The sequence below is a fragment of the Chelonoidis abingdonii genome, chromosome 5 (genome assembly GCF_003597395.2).
Source record: "Chelonoidis abingdonii isolate Lonesome George chromosome 5, CheloAbing_2.0, whole genome shotgun sequence".
NCBI classification, from domain to species: Eukaryota; Metazoa; Chordata; order Testudines; family Testudinidae; genus Chelonoidis; species Chelonoidis abingdonii.
Window position 1 is genome coordinate 62791590 of NC_133773.1, and position 17988 is coordinate 62809577.

At 43.9% G+C, this 17988-nt stretch overlaps 1 protein-coding gene across 2 annotated transcripts in view; it reads right to left on the reverse strand.

Annotated features, from left to right (window-relative positions):
• The window catches only part of DCHS2 (dachsous cadherin-related 2), a 224657-nt gene that overhangs the window by 56542 nt on the left and 150127 nt on the right, over positions 1 to 17988 (reverse strand). For both annotated transcript variants that reach the window (XM_032779109.1, XM_032779110.1), the window contains 2 exons: positions 3583 to 3740; positions 1368 to 2208 (listed from right to left, as the gene is read on the reverse strand). In XM_032779109.1, the coding sequence (XP_032635000.1) occupies positions 1368 to 2208; positions 3583 to 3740 (999 nt within the window). The remainder of the gene's footprint in view (positions 1 to 1367; positions 2209 to 3582; positions 3741 to 17988) is intronic.

Here is a 17988-nt window from a genome sequence, read left to right on the forward strand (position 1 = left end):
GGGACAATGTTTTTTGCCCCATCAGGCACTGGGCTCTCAACCCGGAAGTGGGAACTATGGGATAGCTGTGGAACAGCTACCCACAGTGCACCGCTCCTGAAATCGACGGTAGCCTTGGACCATGGACGCACACAATCGATTTAATGATCCTAGTGTGGACGCGCTAAACCAATTTAATAATTGTTTTATAAAATCGGTTTAAGCAAATTCGAATTTATCCGGTAGTGTAGATGTGGCCTTTGTTACACTCTCGTTACCAAGAGGGAGGACACCTACCCTATTGCTTTCTGATGAATGATCCGTGGTGCTGTTTAGTTTGCCATAAAGGGGCCAATTCCATATTGCTCATCATGTAGACAATAGGAAATGTTATAAAACATATAGGATCAGGTCCAAAGGGAACTTTTTTCTGTCCAGAGGACTTTACAAATGTTTGGTAAATAGTACAGAATATAAACTCCAAGTCCGTATGCCAATGCCAGACAGTTTGCAGTATGTATAGCCTCTCTCTCTCTCTCTCTTTCATATAGGAAATGTGAGTTTATTCTACACCTAGAGGGTTCTTTTTCGTCATTTTAAAAAACATTTATGTGCCCCTGGTAGTAAAAGAGCAGTGTGAGAGAAAAAATTTTCTTGTTCCAGAAATTTGTCCCAAAGCTATGGGAGTCCCACAGAGAAATAGTTAACATACACAGGCCTGCAATCACAGAAAGGATTGGCAATGAGAGTATAAACCAAAAATAAGCGGTAGCAACTATTTCCTGAAAAAGATGTACAACTGCACACCTCTTATAAAAAGAGAAAAATCGGATTCATGTTTAAAATGGACATGGTATCAGTGTTACAGATCTTGTGCAGGAGACAGAGCTTTCCTGGGGGCCAGCCTGAGAGTGGGGAATGAACTAAGGGCCAATACAAATATCACCGTCTTTCTCTGTAAGTATAAGATGTCCTTCTTTTACCTTGCATTCTCTAATATAAAACTGTGTGTAATAATAATAATAATAATAAAGATATCCTATCTCCTAGAACTGGAAGGGACCTTGAAAGGTCATTGAGTCCAGCCCCCTGCCCTCACTAGCAGGACTAAGTACTGATTTTGCCCCAGATCCCTAAGTGGCCCCCTCAAGGATTGAGCTCACAACCCTGGGTTTAGCAGGCCAATGCTCAAACCACTGAGTTATCCCTCCTCCCCAAAAGCACATCTAAAACAAAATACTCCAATGCACACACTTCTCCCCTTAGAGAGAGGCTGACTAAACAAAACTGTGACAGATGTTAGTCACACTGGTCAATGAACTCCTGGAAGGTGGGCAGATATTATGGTGATGAGCATAGCATAAGAATCTATAAAGAATATACAGTACCTGTGGTTTTATCTAACATAAATGCCTTGTTTTCATTGCCTGAAAGAATGTGATATGTAACTTGTCCATTCCTTGCTTCATCTGGATCCTCTGCAATTACGTGATGTACCAGAGAGCCTACCTCTGCATTCTCCATGACATAGGAAAGAGAGGAAGAAACAAATTGGGGACTGTTGTCATTAATGTCTAAAATGACAATTTTTGCTGTCAGGGAACCAAGTCTGCGCTCTGTCAAGTTTATTGCCTGATCTGATGCAGACACTGTCAGGACAACTGAGTGAGTGATCTCTCTGTCTAATGGAATTGCTGTGATCAAGGTGCCATATGAAGGGTGGATGAGAAATGGATTTTCACCAGAGTCACTCATTTCTAGGGAATACTGTACTCTGCTGTTCAGAAAACTGCCATCTCCATCTTTTGCATTGAATGTGTACACTAGAGTGCCAATAGGTACATTCTCCTGTATGCCAATCACTATGAAGTTATCCTGGAAATAAGGGGAGTGGTCATTTTGATCTTCTACATCAATACTGAGGAAAACAGTGTAGTTCTGTGGAGGATTCTTATTATAATCCTTCATGACAACTCTCAGAAGGAAGTGAGAAGTTGTTTCATAGTCAAGTTCCTTGGAAAGAAACAGATCCCCTGTTGAACTATCTATTTCAAAATGATCATCATCCTCTTCTTCAGAGATACTAAAATGCAGTTTTCTGTTGGTTTGCAGATAATGACCAGGCAACTTCACCGAGCTCAATATTTGTGCAGGTTTAAAATTCTCAGGTATGACAAAGTGCCTGATATCTTGAGAAAAGACAGATCTCCCTTTAGAAAATGGGATTACCTGAAACAAAAACACAAAGACAGCAATATTTTTTCCATTGCTACTATTGGGATTTTTTGCAATATACTTTTCTTTACTAATTAACTAGTCATTTGTAGCTTGTTCATGCATATTTCCCATTAACAGACATCAAGGACAGAACAGTCCTCACAATTGTATACTTTGTAACACAGGAAAAAGCTTTAATCCCTCTTCTTCCCCTGCAATTTAACAAAAGTTAAAAATCAGCCTTAGAAAATCCTCCAACAAATCACTACCCAGATTTATCCTTCCAACCACGATTGCACTCAAAGTTGGAGCAGAGTAGAGAACAAGAGGTAATCTCCCCTCCCTTGAATCTCATGAGCGCCACAAAGAGGCTCCATCCCCACTGCTCTCTCCCAGCAGTAGAGCTCCTCAACAGAGCTGAGATGGGAACATTTTTCAAAGTCTCAAATTCTAATGGGATGGCAAAACTGTTTCTCACTTAGTTTTATTCTTGAGCTGCCTTCCCTCCTGTGGCAGGGATGCGGTGTTGCCACAGAAATCACCATCCACAATTTAGTTTGCCAAATATGAATAGGCAATTGATTTTGTTGAGGATTAGAATTTCCTTCACCACAGATCATTGAAATGATCTCAGAATGGGAGAAAATCTTCAATAGTTGAGCTGCAACAGCTTCATGATTGAGAAATATTTAGCATATTCCTTAAAACTACCAAAAATTAACCTTCCTACTCGTGATATACGAACAACATTCTGGATGACATTCAACCTATAACTAAGGGATTATAGAAGACCCCTGACAAAGTAGATCTACTGTGGTTCTGATGAACAGCGGGTGGGTAGCTACAGAGAGGGCACGAAGGTAGATTTAACACTGCCCATGCACGGCAATGCTGGTCTCTCTGACAGCTCCATACAGGCCAGCATGAGGAGTGTGGGCAGGCAGAGAAGGGGCATGGTATAGTAGGGAAATTGCATGTATTTTAAGTATTTTGTCTTCAGGATTTCTCTATTTTCTCTCTGGATTTTCTTTTCACTTTGTCTAGTCTCTGCTCCACTTTCAACTTCTTTATTGGATATTTTTCCTCTCTTATGTTCACAATCTCTTCCTAAAAGGACATGAATGCTGTAAATTACACGTCAAACTTCTGAACCCATAATAATGCAGTGGTTTCAAAATTAGGCAAAATATGTTCATCCTCTAATTTCCTGGTTCAGTAGAACAATATCTAGACTAGAGAGAATTCTGATGAGAAGATATGCTCTTTATATCAAAATATATACATTTTACTTTCAACAACTTCATCTTTTGGGTTTCTAAAACATTTTAAAAAAATAAACTGAAAATACAGTACCAGTTTTCCAATCTGTGATAAACAAACAGGTACCTGGATGTTAACAACTGCATGTCCTTGAAGAGGAGGCATTCCTTGGTCACTTGCAGTGACCAGTATTCTGTAGTTAGGTCTCCAATTATATGAAAGAGCTTCAGTTGTTCTTAACTCGCCATTGTTGGCATCAATCTGAAAGTGACCAAAACTATCTTCTACAACAAAAAAAAATTAATTACTGTTAATATAAATGTTGAAGATACAGTATCACTTCCCCAAAGACACACCTTCCATAGTCACATATTACTGTACTTTGGAATTAACAATACAGAGTATGTCCCTGAGGTAAGAGAATCTGCAAGCCCCATTTACTTCAATGGGAGTTGTGGGGGCTCCTCACCTCTGAGGATCAAGCTCATAATTTGGATGATCTGCTGTGAGCTCAATCGCAAGATGCCAATTCATGGGGATCACAAGGTATAAGGTACCTGCTTATTTCCATGACCAGACTACCTACATTACTGGTTTGTGCACAAGGGGAAGATCAGCTCCCCTAGGGCTGCTACTTACACAAGAGGAAAAGTGGACAGGGAGTGGATAAGCATGAGCAGAGAGTGGGTGGAGCCTTAGCAGCTGAACTGTCATGGAGGGGGAAGTAAACTGAGACAGGTACGGGGCTGACTTATTTCCCACATGAAGCAAGGAAGAAGCAGGAACGGAATTGTGATTCTCAAAGTCTGGTCTTCACCTAGGGCAGTGTAAATGATGATGATCTAGCCTTGTATTTGCTTTGAATAGGAACAATACACTTTGCATGTACTCTAAGGGAGTTAAAATCCTATGCATATTTGCCCTCGGACAAAATAGGATAATAAGAAATTATTCTTTTATAGTTTATACAAAGAGTGGCCACATGGTCAATAACCAGTACATTCTCATTTAAATTATCATTAGTAGCCACTTCATATTAGTATTTATTCTAGACTGGCAAGAAAATGTTAACTAACAAGAGTATTGCCACACCACGCTATTTATGCATTCTCTCTCCCACTTGGAATAATGAAATTCCTAGAACGAAACAGCAGATTTCTGCCACAATTTTACAGAATGTGCAGAAAAATATTTAAAATACATAAGAATTTAGAAAATTCTAATTTATCTGTTATAAAAAATTCCCTCTTAAAATATTGTGTATACAATATATTGACACGTATTTTTAATAAGGTGTACTTGTGTGTCAAATATAATTGTATAGCATAATAGCTGCTGTCATCCAGCCAGGAGACAATGGATGTGGTTTAATTAGGCTGCAACTTTATTCACCTAAAATATCTGGGAATACCTAAAAATACATTGCACAGTGCAGGTCATCATCATTTCCTTAAAAATGTCCACATAACCCCCAGCCTGGTTCCAGTCATTGTGGGACACTGCTGTGCTCCCTTCACATGAGGGTTAAGGGGGTATAAAAGGAGGGGAGATCAGCTCCCCGCTGTATCTGAAACAGGAGCCCCAACCCCCCACTTCCTCAGCTCCATTAAAGGACACTTTCCTTTCCATCCTTTCCCAATCCATTTTATCCAATAACCATATCCCTTCCATAATGAGTATCTGCACTGGAAATCTGGCACAAGTTTTAGGCACTAAACTGCAACATTATAGCCTAGGCCCCCAATCCTACTTCACTGAGTCCCAAATCCACTGTGGGCAAGGCAAACCCCACCTCCCATCCCTCCTCTGCCAATCTGGCAGTGAGGGAAAAATTCCTTCTCAGCCCCCAAGGAAAAAGGGGAGACTAGCATAATGCCCACAGCACATCATGAAGGAACGCAGGCCTTTTCAGATTTCATGGGCGGAGGGTGGATACTGCCAACCTAAACCCGGTGAAGGGGGGCTTCATGGGGTATAAATAAGCCCCCCTCATTCAGTCAGCTAGAAGGAGCCAGCACCTCCTGCTCCAGCCCAGTATACCCCTGCCCCTCTGCTACCAGTTGCACAGGGAGTCCTTAAAGGGGCAACAGCCCCTTTTCTTCTGACCAAGGACCCATGTCATACAACTGCAGAGAGCACATTCTAATAAGCTACTGTGGTAAAAACAAATCAAAGACAGATGTAGTACACAAAATATCCATAAAGAGCTACATTTCCATAGAGAACCTGAGCATGAAGCTGTTTCTTCCCCCAATCTGCATATGCAAATTAGATAGATGCACACACAAATTACCCTTTATGCATTCAATTACCTTACCCCACCTGTGTCTGCAAAATATTTGGTTCTGCATACTTTGAACATGCAATTTAAGAGACTATTGTGAAAACACAGCCTTAATTCTCAATATGTAGGAGATTTTTCCATTGTTCTTCAAGGTTATTTTAGAGTGAATATACATTTCTAATGCCTCAATTAACCCCCTTTTGGTTTGATTTTTGTTTTTTATCGTACAGCATACCTGGGAAATTGCCAGCCAAAGGGACACAAGGTGAACAAGCAAATATATTTAATGGAACAATACTGTATTCTGCACTTTTTCACTTGATTTTCAGAAAATTAATGCTGCTATACAATTGTTTTCATGTATAACCCTTGGTAAGGTTGTGTTTAAGGCCTTAACAGCATGTGTCACAGCATACGCAGCTACCCTCCATCATTCCAAATAACATTTTATGTCAGAAAATTCCAGTAAAAGAGAAAGTTGAAGGAGAGAGAAAAAATAGGACCAAACAAAAAAACGATAAGCATATGTTAATAACATTTGCTAGAAATTATGTATTTTAAAGTAATTGACAATGAAATTAAAGAGAATTTAAACTAATAATAAATAAATGTGCATGAATATGATATCCCTTATGTTTTAACAAAATGAAGCTTACGTAAACACCTCCCCAAGTAAAGCAATTACAACATGAGCGAACTCCTACGAGTATTCTCACTGACTTCAATGGTAGTCGAGGGTACTCAGCAGCTGTCAGAATCAGGCCTTATATTTGTTTTTTTCCCTTTCAAGTAATGCTGTACAAATGGTGTGCAGTTATGGTGTGAAGTACCATCTAAGGTTGGTGTCAGTCAATAAAACTACAGGAGGAGATCCCTTGCTTATTTGATAAGAGAAAGAAAAATAAGCAACCTGTCAAAAGCAAATTTCATGCATAAAGTACAGTAAAACTAGAACTGGCTGGGAAAACTTAGATGGAGCCATTTTCCATCAGAGAATGCAATTCCACCAAAAACAAAATGCTGCATGAAATTGTTTAGAAAAAAACAGGTTAGAAAAACCCCTCATTTAGAAATGATTTTTTGTTTAGAATTTTTTTATTTAGGATTATATTATGTATTGTAACATAATATACAATTAAAAGTCAAAATCTAAACAAAATGGTTCATATTTGTAAATAAAAATGTTGTGATTGATCTAAAACAAATTTGGGACGAATTTTCTGTCAGAGAATTTTGAAATTTTAAAGTTTCACTTAGATTTGGAATGAAGCCAAATTTTGAAATCTCAAAATCCTTAACAAAATGGAATTTCCATCCACTGCACAATTCTAAGTCAAACCTTTTCAGTTTTATGAAGGTGGTTTCCAATTAGCTGAATTTTTAAAAAAATATTCTTTATTGATTTAATAAATTATAAAATCAGGATAACAAAAGCAAAAATACACATCTAGACCACACTTTAAAACTTCACACTTTTGATTTACTTAAAATAGTTTTGGCACTGTTTCAGGATTTCATAAATATGAGGTATGTGATGGGGCAGAGTGGTTCCGCACTGGTACTGCATGAGTTAACTCTTCCTTTCGAGCAGAGGAAGCCATGCCCCGGAAGCTCTGCTGGACATGCTCCAACTGGAGAACAGGTATAAAAGCCTGCAGATCAGCTCAGTCAGGGCTGACCCCTGGAGGGGAAGGACGTGCGCTGCTAGCTCCTGAAGGAGAACCTGCACGCCAGGATCCAGGAGTCAGCCAAGCCTAGGCACTACCAGAGACCCCGACAGAGGACGTCATGGGGAGGAACAGACTGGAGGACCCTCCACCGCAGATGAACTGGTATTCCAGGTAGGAAGTGACCCAGGGGAACTTTAGAGACAAACATTAGAGCTATATTGCCACTTGGTGTGTTGTGGGTGGATCCCTGCTGAGCAAGTGGCAAGGAGAGCTTGCTGCTACCAGGGCCCTGGGTTAGGGCTCGGTGGAGAGGGCAGGCCCGAGTCCCCCTATCCTCTCACCACTGAACCATGAGGGATCCTAGAGACTCCAGCTGCTAGGCTGCGCTACCTTGCTCATAAGCAGGAGATGTATGGACTCTGGCCGCTAGGCTGTGCTACCCTGCTCATGAATGGGGATTGTATAAACTTTGGCCACTAGGCTGTGCTACCCTGCTTGTGGGGGGGGTGTATGGACTTTGGCCGCTAGGCCATGCTACCCAACCAGACAAAGGCGATAGTGAGGAAGAAGGCTGAGAGACCGTAATCGACCACCTGCAGGGAGGTGGACACAAGGACTAGAGAGTGGTGAGGCGCTGACACCCCATCCCACCTCTGCTACAAAGGGGCGCTGCTGTGCCAGGACCACCACAAGGTAGAATAAGAAAGTTATTATTATTTAAGAGTTACCTCTGTACAAAAACAAATATACAATGTAAATATATATGCACAACACACACAATGCAAACAATTAAAGTTACAACATACATGAAGTAATTGTCATTGTTACTTATCTAATGTTAATATAAAACACTGCACTAATTCTATTTCATAGAAATATATAAAATTCAAAACACCCAATTTAAAAAGAAGTAATATTAATTCAATTTAATGGTGTAGCTTTTATAGCCACAACTGCATTGAAGGTGGCTGTGGAGGTGTACTGTCTCCGCAGCAGTTGCCAATCACATGCTGTGTGTGGAGTACTCCATCTTGTAAAATGCCTGCCCTAGTACAAGGAGAATGTGCTCAACAAATAATATACTCTTGCAGCATACAATGCCCCCAGCATTAGCCTCTAAAGTTAAAGGGGAAGAAGAGGGCCTGCTTTCCCAACCATGCCCCCTTATGGGGGCACAGTGCCTCAGGTCACACTAGCCCACCTCTCTCATGAATGCATGAGGAGCAAAAACACCAGTGTTCTGGATACCTTTGAAGTGGGTGAGTGAGAGAAAGGAAAAAATTTCCTGTGCCCTCTACTACCCTGATGCATCAATGTAATCAGGACTTGAAAAAATGTACCCAACACCCGTTAGCCTGAAACATAAGCCTACTTGCCAAGAGCCAAAAATAGCTGAGCAGCCACACCCCTCAAAACCAACACCACCTCCCTTCAGTTAAAAGGAATACAATCATATAACATTTAGATACTTGGGCCTTCTAAACAGGGAAATTGATCAGAGTAGCCATTGAGGAATAAATTGTGAGCACACTAATATTAATTCAGAATAAAGTGATTTTTATTCTGGAACACAGTGTCCACAACGAGAGGTATTCTGGAATTGCTGTTCCTATTGTTAGTTAATGCTCTTGAGTGAACACTCCCTGCATTTGCCTGAGTTGGTGATCCACAGGCAATATGCATCTGGCAACTGCAGCTGAGTCAATGCACCGCAATATGTCCTGTTATTAAAGGGGAGGGGAGAACAAAGGAAACAGAGGGGAAAAAATAAAGAAACTGAGGAAAGAGGAAGAAGTGGGGAAATGAGAAAACCCTAGCCTCCTGGTGGTTGGGTCCCTATTCGCCCAGTGCTCCCCTCCTGGCCAGTTCCCTGCTGGTGCTCTGGTATTCTATTCCACTGTGCTTCCCTCCCTTCTGCTGTCCAATCCACTCACTGTTCTGCTCACTCTCTCATTTAACTGTTACTCTCCAATACGCAGGAAGCTCCTTAGCTCTTTCCCACACAAAGCAGCACATACTGCAAATTTGGATGAAGAGGAGGTGGAAGTGCTTGAGGTGGGCAATCATGAACTGCAGCAGAACTGTTCCTCCAGCCATTAGAACATAGACATTCAAGGTGCTGCGTAGTTCATTTAGCTATCTCAACTGGTTTTCAAGCCCTGCATCTCAAAGCTGTGACAATCTGTTTCTGAAAACCTAGCTATCGTTAGCGACTAATCATAGAATGATACTAGATCTCTCTCAAATATAAGTGACCTCAATATGCAAATACTATTGTTTGAATTATTTTCCTATGTGATTTATAGAGGAATTGTATTCTATATAAAAGCCCCATTTAAGTTTCCACATATCTTGCAACCTGATCACTGGAGACGGTAAGTAATTCGGGAACTTTTGCCAACTTCAATTCACTCTGATGAGGGAAGGCAAGGGTCTTGTCTTCACTGGGTGAGAGGGAGTCACTGGCATGGCCCTCCAATAGTGTCCATGATGTTTGAGGCTCCGATCTCTACTAAAGTCTGGGCTCCTCCTTCCCCTAGAGAGCAAGGTTTTGGGTTTTGATTTGTCTATGGGAGACAGCTGCGACCTTTGTCACCCTGCATGTCAACTCCTCTAGTTGTGGTAACCGCATATCTATCCTAAATCTAACAGTATGAGAACACTCCTAAATTTCATATCTTGGATGTTTTTGTGGAATTGTTGTGAATGCAACTGCTTTAGGCAAAGAGTTGTAAAAGGCTGTATTTTTCCAGTGCTACTGCGTGGTTTTAAGATGACAGGCGTATTTTATGAAGCAATGGAAATGTAAAGACAGGTGCACTTTTTGGAAATGCTACTGTATAATTAACAAGAGTAAACTAGTCCAGATAGATCAATTTTCAGTTACTGATGCCATAAAGATGTAGGTTTTTGAGGATATGACTGTGTGCAGATTACCAGTTATTCTATGAGTGATGACATAGGAGCAGAACTGTGATTTGATGATCATGTACATCTGTATATTTTAGCGTTTGAGGGTTTGATTTGTTTTTTGTTTTAAAGTGAAACATTTACTTTCAAAGCTAACATTTGTGTCTTTTGAGTAAACTACAATGATCCCTTAAAGGTCTTCCTCCCTTAAATAAAGGTGCACATTTATGATTAACTCCTTTACACAAATTAATCTGTTTTTAGTTGGGAATTTCCTTAAGGATCTTAAGAACACTAAACATTACTCTGTGACTTGCATCCCTGTAGAACTTGAAAGCTGCACTGAGAACATTGTTATTCATAACTATTGATCCTGAGACCATCCCTTAATTATTGAAAAGAACATTGGGAACTGCATGCAGATCCGAAACTGATTCCTGTGTTTTTGCACTAGTCCGCATAGTCATTAACACAGATCATATTTCTTTATTATGTTTTAGTACTGGATTATCTTCTGAACAATATCTCAATACTAAATTCTTGATTTCTTATTTTTTTAAATATTAAACCACAATTCACTGTGAAATAAAAGATCTAGATGTGAAATGCCATTAGCCAGGTAATACAATTGTATTATCGGAGAAGGTCAGATGCCTCTAGATTTGTTCACTGACAAAATATCTAATTTCACAGTTGAGAGGGTGGGGGGCCTGGTTTTTTTGAGTGTACTTTATTTCACCAAATAAGCTTTCTAATCGGAATATAACATATTTAACCTTTTGACATTTGTAGCAGTAACATACTAAAAACAGTTAAATGTTGGGGTAGTAACCATTTGCATTCCTACTGAGTTCTCTCCGAGGCTGCTCTGTGTAGCCAATGGGGGAAACCTCTGTGATACTGAAGCGAAGGTGAGGCTATACAGAGGGACAGCCATCTATACAGACTGGCCTTTATTTTGACAGACTTGGTCCACATGGTTGGGAAGCCCTGACTGCCATCTGCTCTGCAGCCCTCTAACTCTCTACTGCACTAGGGGGGGCAATTTCTTGCCAACTCTATAGTTCAACACACAGGAGTTTTCAGTCCCTTTGGTCTTCTCTCCAGGAAGTGGCAATCTGGATCTCTATTTTTAGGAGTATACCTGGATTCTTAGCATCTCGTAATTTTTGCATGATAGCAAATAAAGGTATTATTACAGAGAAATAGATGCAATAAAAACAGACCTTCAGATTAATAAAAACTGTTGATTTTTATTACATAAATACATTACAACTGCAATATTTTCAATCCAGCTGAAAAGAATTAATTTTAAAAAGATGTCTGTTGGTAGGAGACAGCAGATTTAACATCCAGGCCCTTATGGAAGTTAGGGTGTTTTCCTCCTACAAAGGCAAATATAGTGCATGAAGATATGGGGGAATATAGCTCATAATAACCTCTGCCTTGTCATGAAGGGACAGGGGAGCCTGCAGGCACCAGCACGCCAAGCACGTGCCTGGGGCAGCAAGCCTCGGGGGGGCGCTCTGCCGGTTGCCGCAAGGGCGGCAGGCAGGTTGCCTTCGGCGGCTTGCCTGCGGAGGGTCCGCTGGTCCTGTGGCTTCGGCGGACCTCCCGCAGGTGTGCCGCTGAATCCACGGGACCAGGGACCTCCCACAGGCAAGCCACTGAAGACAGCCTGCCTGCTTGGGGCAGCAAAATACCTAGAGCCACCCCTGTGAAGGGATTACTGCCTCCCTTCCTCCTGAAAGGTAATTTAGTTTTATGATACATTAGTTTTGGTTCTTTACTCTGAAGTGACAAATAATGACAAGTATAAACTGACTGAGGCATGGGTTTGAGCTCTAGCTAAGCAAAGATGAGAGATGAGAAACTGTACAACTCGGATGGAAACATCAGAGCTGTTTTCTTGCATAGCCTGTTTTTAATCAAATGGTATGTTTTATGTGTCAATTATTACAGATTTAAAATATTAAGCATGAAAGACATTGACTCCATAAATCCTGTGAAACAAAGCAGAGTATAAAAAATAATGTTATGGCATTCTGATGTGAACGCCTTACTGACAGTTTTTCAGAAATAAAGTTTTATTCTTCACATGTTTTGCAGTCTTGAACAAACAATGTGGTATAACCAAGAGAACTGCCATGTTTTTCTCATTGTTTAGATGCTCTCTTCTTATCTTATGGCTGACACAGACAGACAAGAACATATCTCTATCTCTGATTAGAACTAATGGCTCAATCTCTCTCCTGTTGAAGTCTAGGAGAGCTTTGTCATTGATTTCACTGGAATCAGAATCAAGTCTTAAGGCATATTCCATCTCCTATGTGTAGGAGTTCCGGGGGATTTTTATGTTACCAAACAATATCAGGCAAACGTACTGCCAAACAAAGGGTAAAAACTGAGTTAAAAACCACAAGCCTTATTGTTTGCTCAGATTATCTTTTGATAATAAATCCATGGTACACCCACATCTTGAATAATGCATGCAAATGTGGTCGCCCGATCTCAAAAAAGATATTTGGAATTGGAAAAGATTCAGAAAAGGGGAACAAAAATGTTTAGGGGCATGGAACGACTTCCATATGAGGAGCGATAAATAAGACTGGGACTTTTCAGTTTGGAAAAGAGACCATTAAGGGGAGATACGATTGAGGTCTACAAAGTCATGACTGGTATGAAGAAAGTAAATAAGGAAGTATTATTTACTCCTTCTCATAACACAAGAAAAGACAAGTATCAGAGGGGTAGCCGTGTTAGTCTGGATCTGTAAAAGCAGCAGAGAATCCTGTGGCACCTTATAGACCAACAGATATTTTGGAGCGTGAGCTTTCGTGGGTGAATACCCACTTCGTCAGACGCAGCAGATGGATTTCCACTCCATACGGCTAAATGCAGTGCCTTGCATGGTGTCAAGTATCAGAGGGGTAGCCGTGTTAGTCTGGATCTGTAAAAGCAGCAGAGAATCCTGTGGCACCTTATAGACTAACAGATATTTTGGAGCGTGAGCTTTCGTGGGTGAAGTGGGTATTCACCCACGAAAGCTCACGCTCCAAAATATCTGTTAGTCTATAAGGTGCCACAGGATTCTCTGCTGCTTTTACAAGAAAAGACAGTTACCTTTTCCATAACTGGTGTTCTTTGAGATATGTTGCTCATGTCCATTCCATGTGCACCGGTGCCGGATGTTTTTCCCCTAGCAGTACCCTTAGGGGAGAGCCCCTAGTGACCCCTGGAGCGGTGCCACCATGGCGCGGTATAAGGGCCGCTGCATGCACCCTCGGTTCCTTCTTGCCAAACAACTCCAACAGAGGGGAAGGAGGGTGGGATGTGGAATGGACACGAGCAACACATCTTGAAGAACACTAGTTACGGAAAAGGTAAATATCTTTTCTTCTTCAAGTGATTGTCATGTGCATTCCACAGTAGGTGATTCCAAGCTATATCTATTGGAAGTGGGTAACAGTTCCCAGACACTCGGGAAGGAGCAGTGCCCTGCCAAACCCAGCGTTCTCTCTGGTCTGGGAGACAATTGCATGTGAGGTGAACGTGTGGACCAATGACCAAGGAGCAATGTCCTGAATAGGGACGCGAGCCAGAAAGGCGGCCAATGAGGCCTGCGATCTTATCAAGTGTGCTCTCACATTTGGTGGCAGGGAAACTTCCGCCAGGTCGTAACAAGTACAGATACATGAAGTGATCTAGCTGGAGAGCTGCTGAGTGGAGATAGGCTGACCCATAATGCGTTTGGCCATGGTAATGAACAGCTGTGAAGAATTCCTGAACGGTTTTGTTCATTCCAGGTAAAAAGCCAGTGTCCGTCTCACATCTAGCATTTGGAGACGGTGCTCCTCACTAGACGCATGCAGCTTGGGACAGAGCACTGGAAGGAAAATGTCCTGGCTCATATGATAGGCAGAGACCACCTTGGGGAGGAATAAAAGGTGTGGGCAGAGCTGGACATTATCTTTATGAAATACTGTATACAGGGGTTCGGAAGTCAGGGCCCGGAGCTGCAAGACTCTCCTAGCAGATGCGATTGCCACAAGAATGGCTACTTTTCAAGAAAGGTAGGACCAGGAGCATGTGGCAAGCAGTTCAAATGGAGGCCTTGTTAGCCTAGCCAGAACCAAGTTCAGGTCCCACTGTGGAACCAGGGCCTAATGTAAGGAAAGAGGTGATCCAAGTTCTTAAGGAATCGACCGGTCATGGCATGAGAAAATACTGTGTGGCCCTGGATGGGCAAGTGGAAGGCCAATATGGCTGCCAGATGCACTTTGACGGATGAGGGCGCTAGGCCTTGGGCTGTGAGATGAAGGAAGTAATCCAGTATAAGCTGGAGTGGGGCAGCCACTGGTGAGACACTGCAATCGGCAGCCCACCGAGAGAACCTTGACCATTTTGCCAGGTAAGCCTGATGCGTGGAGGGCTTCCTGCTTTCCAGGAGACTCGCTGGATGACCTCTGAGCAGGTCCTTTCCTCTTGGCCTAAACATTGAGCAAATACGCCGTGAGGTGGAGGGCTGCGAGGTTGGGGTGGAGGCGGCAACCTTGGTCCTGAGAGAGAAGGTGTGGGCGGGTTGGTAGTGGTCATGGGGGGGAAATGGACAGGTTCGTAAGAGTCCCATACCAGTGTTGTCTAGGCCGTGCTGCGGCAGTCATGAGGACATGAGCCTTGTCTGTCTTGATTTTTTTCCAGGACCTTGCTGATCAGCGGAATTGGGGGAAAAGCATATAACAGCTGACCCAGCTAGGACAGAAGGAAGGCATTGGAAATCGTGCCCTTGCCCAGGCACCTCCTGGAGCAGAACCAGTTCTGCCTGGTCGTGAACAGGTCCACCTGGGGAGTGCCCCACGTTCGGAAGATCATGTGAGCTGCCTCTGGGTGTAGCAACCACTCCTGCTGGGAGGAGAAGTCCTGGCTCAGGTGATCTTTTGAGAGTTCTGGATGCCTGGAAAGTGGTGGGCTTCCAAGTTGATATTGTGAGCGATGCAGAAAGTCCCACAGTCAGAGGGCTTCCTGGAAGAGGGTTAAGGAATGGACCCTGCCTTGCCTGTTGATGTAGAACATTGAGGCCGTGTTGTCCGTGAGAACTCTGACTACCCTGCCTGTAAGGCACGGGCGAAAGGCCATGCAGGTCAGATGGACAGCTTGGAGTTCTTCGACGTTTATGTGCCGGCCTAGTTCCTGCGCGGAACAGAGGCCTTGGGTAGGGAGGTTTCCCACATGGGCTCCCCACCCGTAGCCAGATGCATCGGACACCAGCTCTACAGTTGGGGAGCAACTCCAGAACGGGACCCCTCGGAGCATGTTCTCCGGAGAGGACCACCAAAGGAAGGAGGTTAGTATGGACTCGGGCACAGTGAGGACTTTGTCCAACCTGTCTCGCATCCTCAGTCTGGCATGGTGTACCACGTACGTGCATGCTGCCATGTGACCCAGGAGTTGGAGGCACATTCTGGCAGTTGTCACAGGAAACATCATGATTGCCCTGATGAGATCCCTCAAGGTTTCAAATCTGTCCAGCAGCAGGGAAGCTCTGGCTGATGTAGCTTTGAGAATCATGCCAATTAACTCTATTTGTTGTATTGGTACCAATGTGGATTTGTTGTTCTTTACCAGCAGCCCCAGTGTGGTATATATGTACAGGATGAGTGTTACGTGGTCCTGTACTTGTGATCTGGAGCTGCCTTTGATCAGCTAGAGGTAGGGGAAGATCTGGACCCCCCTGACACCTGAGGTAGAACGCCACCACAGACATACACTTTGTGAAGACTATGAGTGCCATCGAGAGGCCAAACAGGAGGATGGTGAACTGGTAGTGTTCCTGTCCTACCGCGAAGCGGAGGAAACATCTGTGGACCTCGAATATGTGAATGTGGAAGTACGCGTCCTGGAGATCGAGGGTGGTGTACCAGTCTCTGGGATCCAGGGAGGGAATGATGGAGGCCAGGGAGACCATGCGGAACTTGAGTTTTACCATGTACTGGTTTAGGCCTCGCAGGTCCAGAATGAGCCTGAGGCCCCCTTTGGCCTTCGGGATAAGGAAATAGCAGGAGCAGTATCCTTGGTATCTGGACTCAACAGATACCACCTCTACCGCTCCCAGGTGAAGGAGCCACCTCACCTCTTGCTCAAGTAGGCTCTCGTGAGAGGGATCCCTGAAGAGGGATGGGGAGGGAGGGTGGTTAGGTGGGGTAAAGACAATTGGAGGGTATAGCCCCAGGACCCATCAGTCTGAGGTCAGTAGTGACCACTCCGGGAGGAAAGTACAGACAGTTGGAGAAGGGTAGGTTGGGTGGATCCCTGGTGCAGACTGGTAAGTCGTCTCTGGGCGTCCCATCAAAACTGGCACTTACCTGCCTGCTTGCCCTTAGAGGGGCCAGGCTGGGGGACAGCCGAGACTGCCACTGTGAATGCGTCTTATAATCTCTGGATTTTTTTTTATAAGAAGGTTCTTATAAAAGGACCAAGAATCTTTAAGGTCGTGTGAGAGTCCTTGAGACTGTGAAATTTCACACCTGTTTGCTTTGCAAACAGGGCCTTGCCATTGAAGGGGAGGTCCTGCAGGGAGCTCTGTGCCTCACTGGACAACCCGGACAAGAGGAGCCACGACGCTCTCCACATGGACACCGCAGAGGCCATAGTTCTTGCTGCCATGTCCACTGTGTCCGAGGTTGCCTGAAGGGTTGCTTTCGCAGCAGTGGTGCCCTCCTCCACCAGGGCCTTATATTCCTACTTATCACACTCCTGGAGGGAGTCCGTAAACTTTGGCATTGAGCTCCACAAGTTAAAATCATATCTGCTCAGCAGGGCTTGGTGGTTTGACACCCTCAACTGGAAACTTAAAGAATAAAGCTTTCTACCAAATAAGTCCAGCCTCCTCAAGTCTTTATTCTTAGCAACGGGAATGGGCTGGCCCTGAAGATCCTTGTGGTTGACCGCCTTGACCACCAGGGAATTGGGGCGGGGTGAGTATAGAAATATTCATGCCCCTTGGTGGGCATGAAACACTTCCGCTCTGCCCTCTTAGATATGGGGGACAAGGAAGATGGGGTCTGCCACAGGGCAGTGGAGATTTTCGCCACCCCTTCATGGAGAAGGATGGCCACCCTGGCCAGCACTATGACTGAGAGGACATCAAAGAGGAAGTCCAAAGCTCCTTCATCTCTTCAGCCTGTAAACTAAGGCTTGAAGCCACCATTTTCAGGAGCTCTTAGTGGTCTTTTGTGTCCTTCTGGGGAACAGGGAAGGAGGCGCCATGATGGCCTCATCAGAGGAGGATGAGGATGGAGGGGCGGCGCTCTGCATCCCCACTGGTGCCGCAGTTCCCAGCACTTGGTCCCCTTCTGAGCACAGGGCTAGGGAAGAGTGCCCCGCTAACCCCTTCCTGTGGGGTTCAGAGAGGGAGGCCGACAGTCTGTCTGAGGCCCCGGCTACTGAGCTGGCCACCACTGGGGGCTGTGTCGGAGCCCATGGGGTCCATTGGTACCAGGGCACTGGCCAGGGAGCCTGGCGTCACTTCACTTGCTGTGGCACTGTTGGGGTGGGCTGCCCTGCCAGACTTGTCTGGTCCGCTGACTGCCGGCTCCGAGGGGAGGCTGGGCTGGTATACAAACGACTGCTATCCCAGGATGGAGATGAGTAGTGATGTCGTGAGTGGTG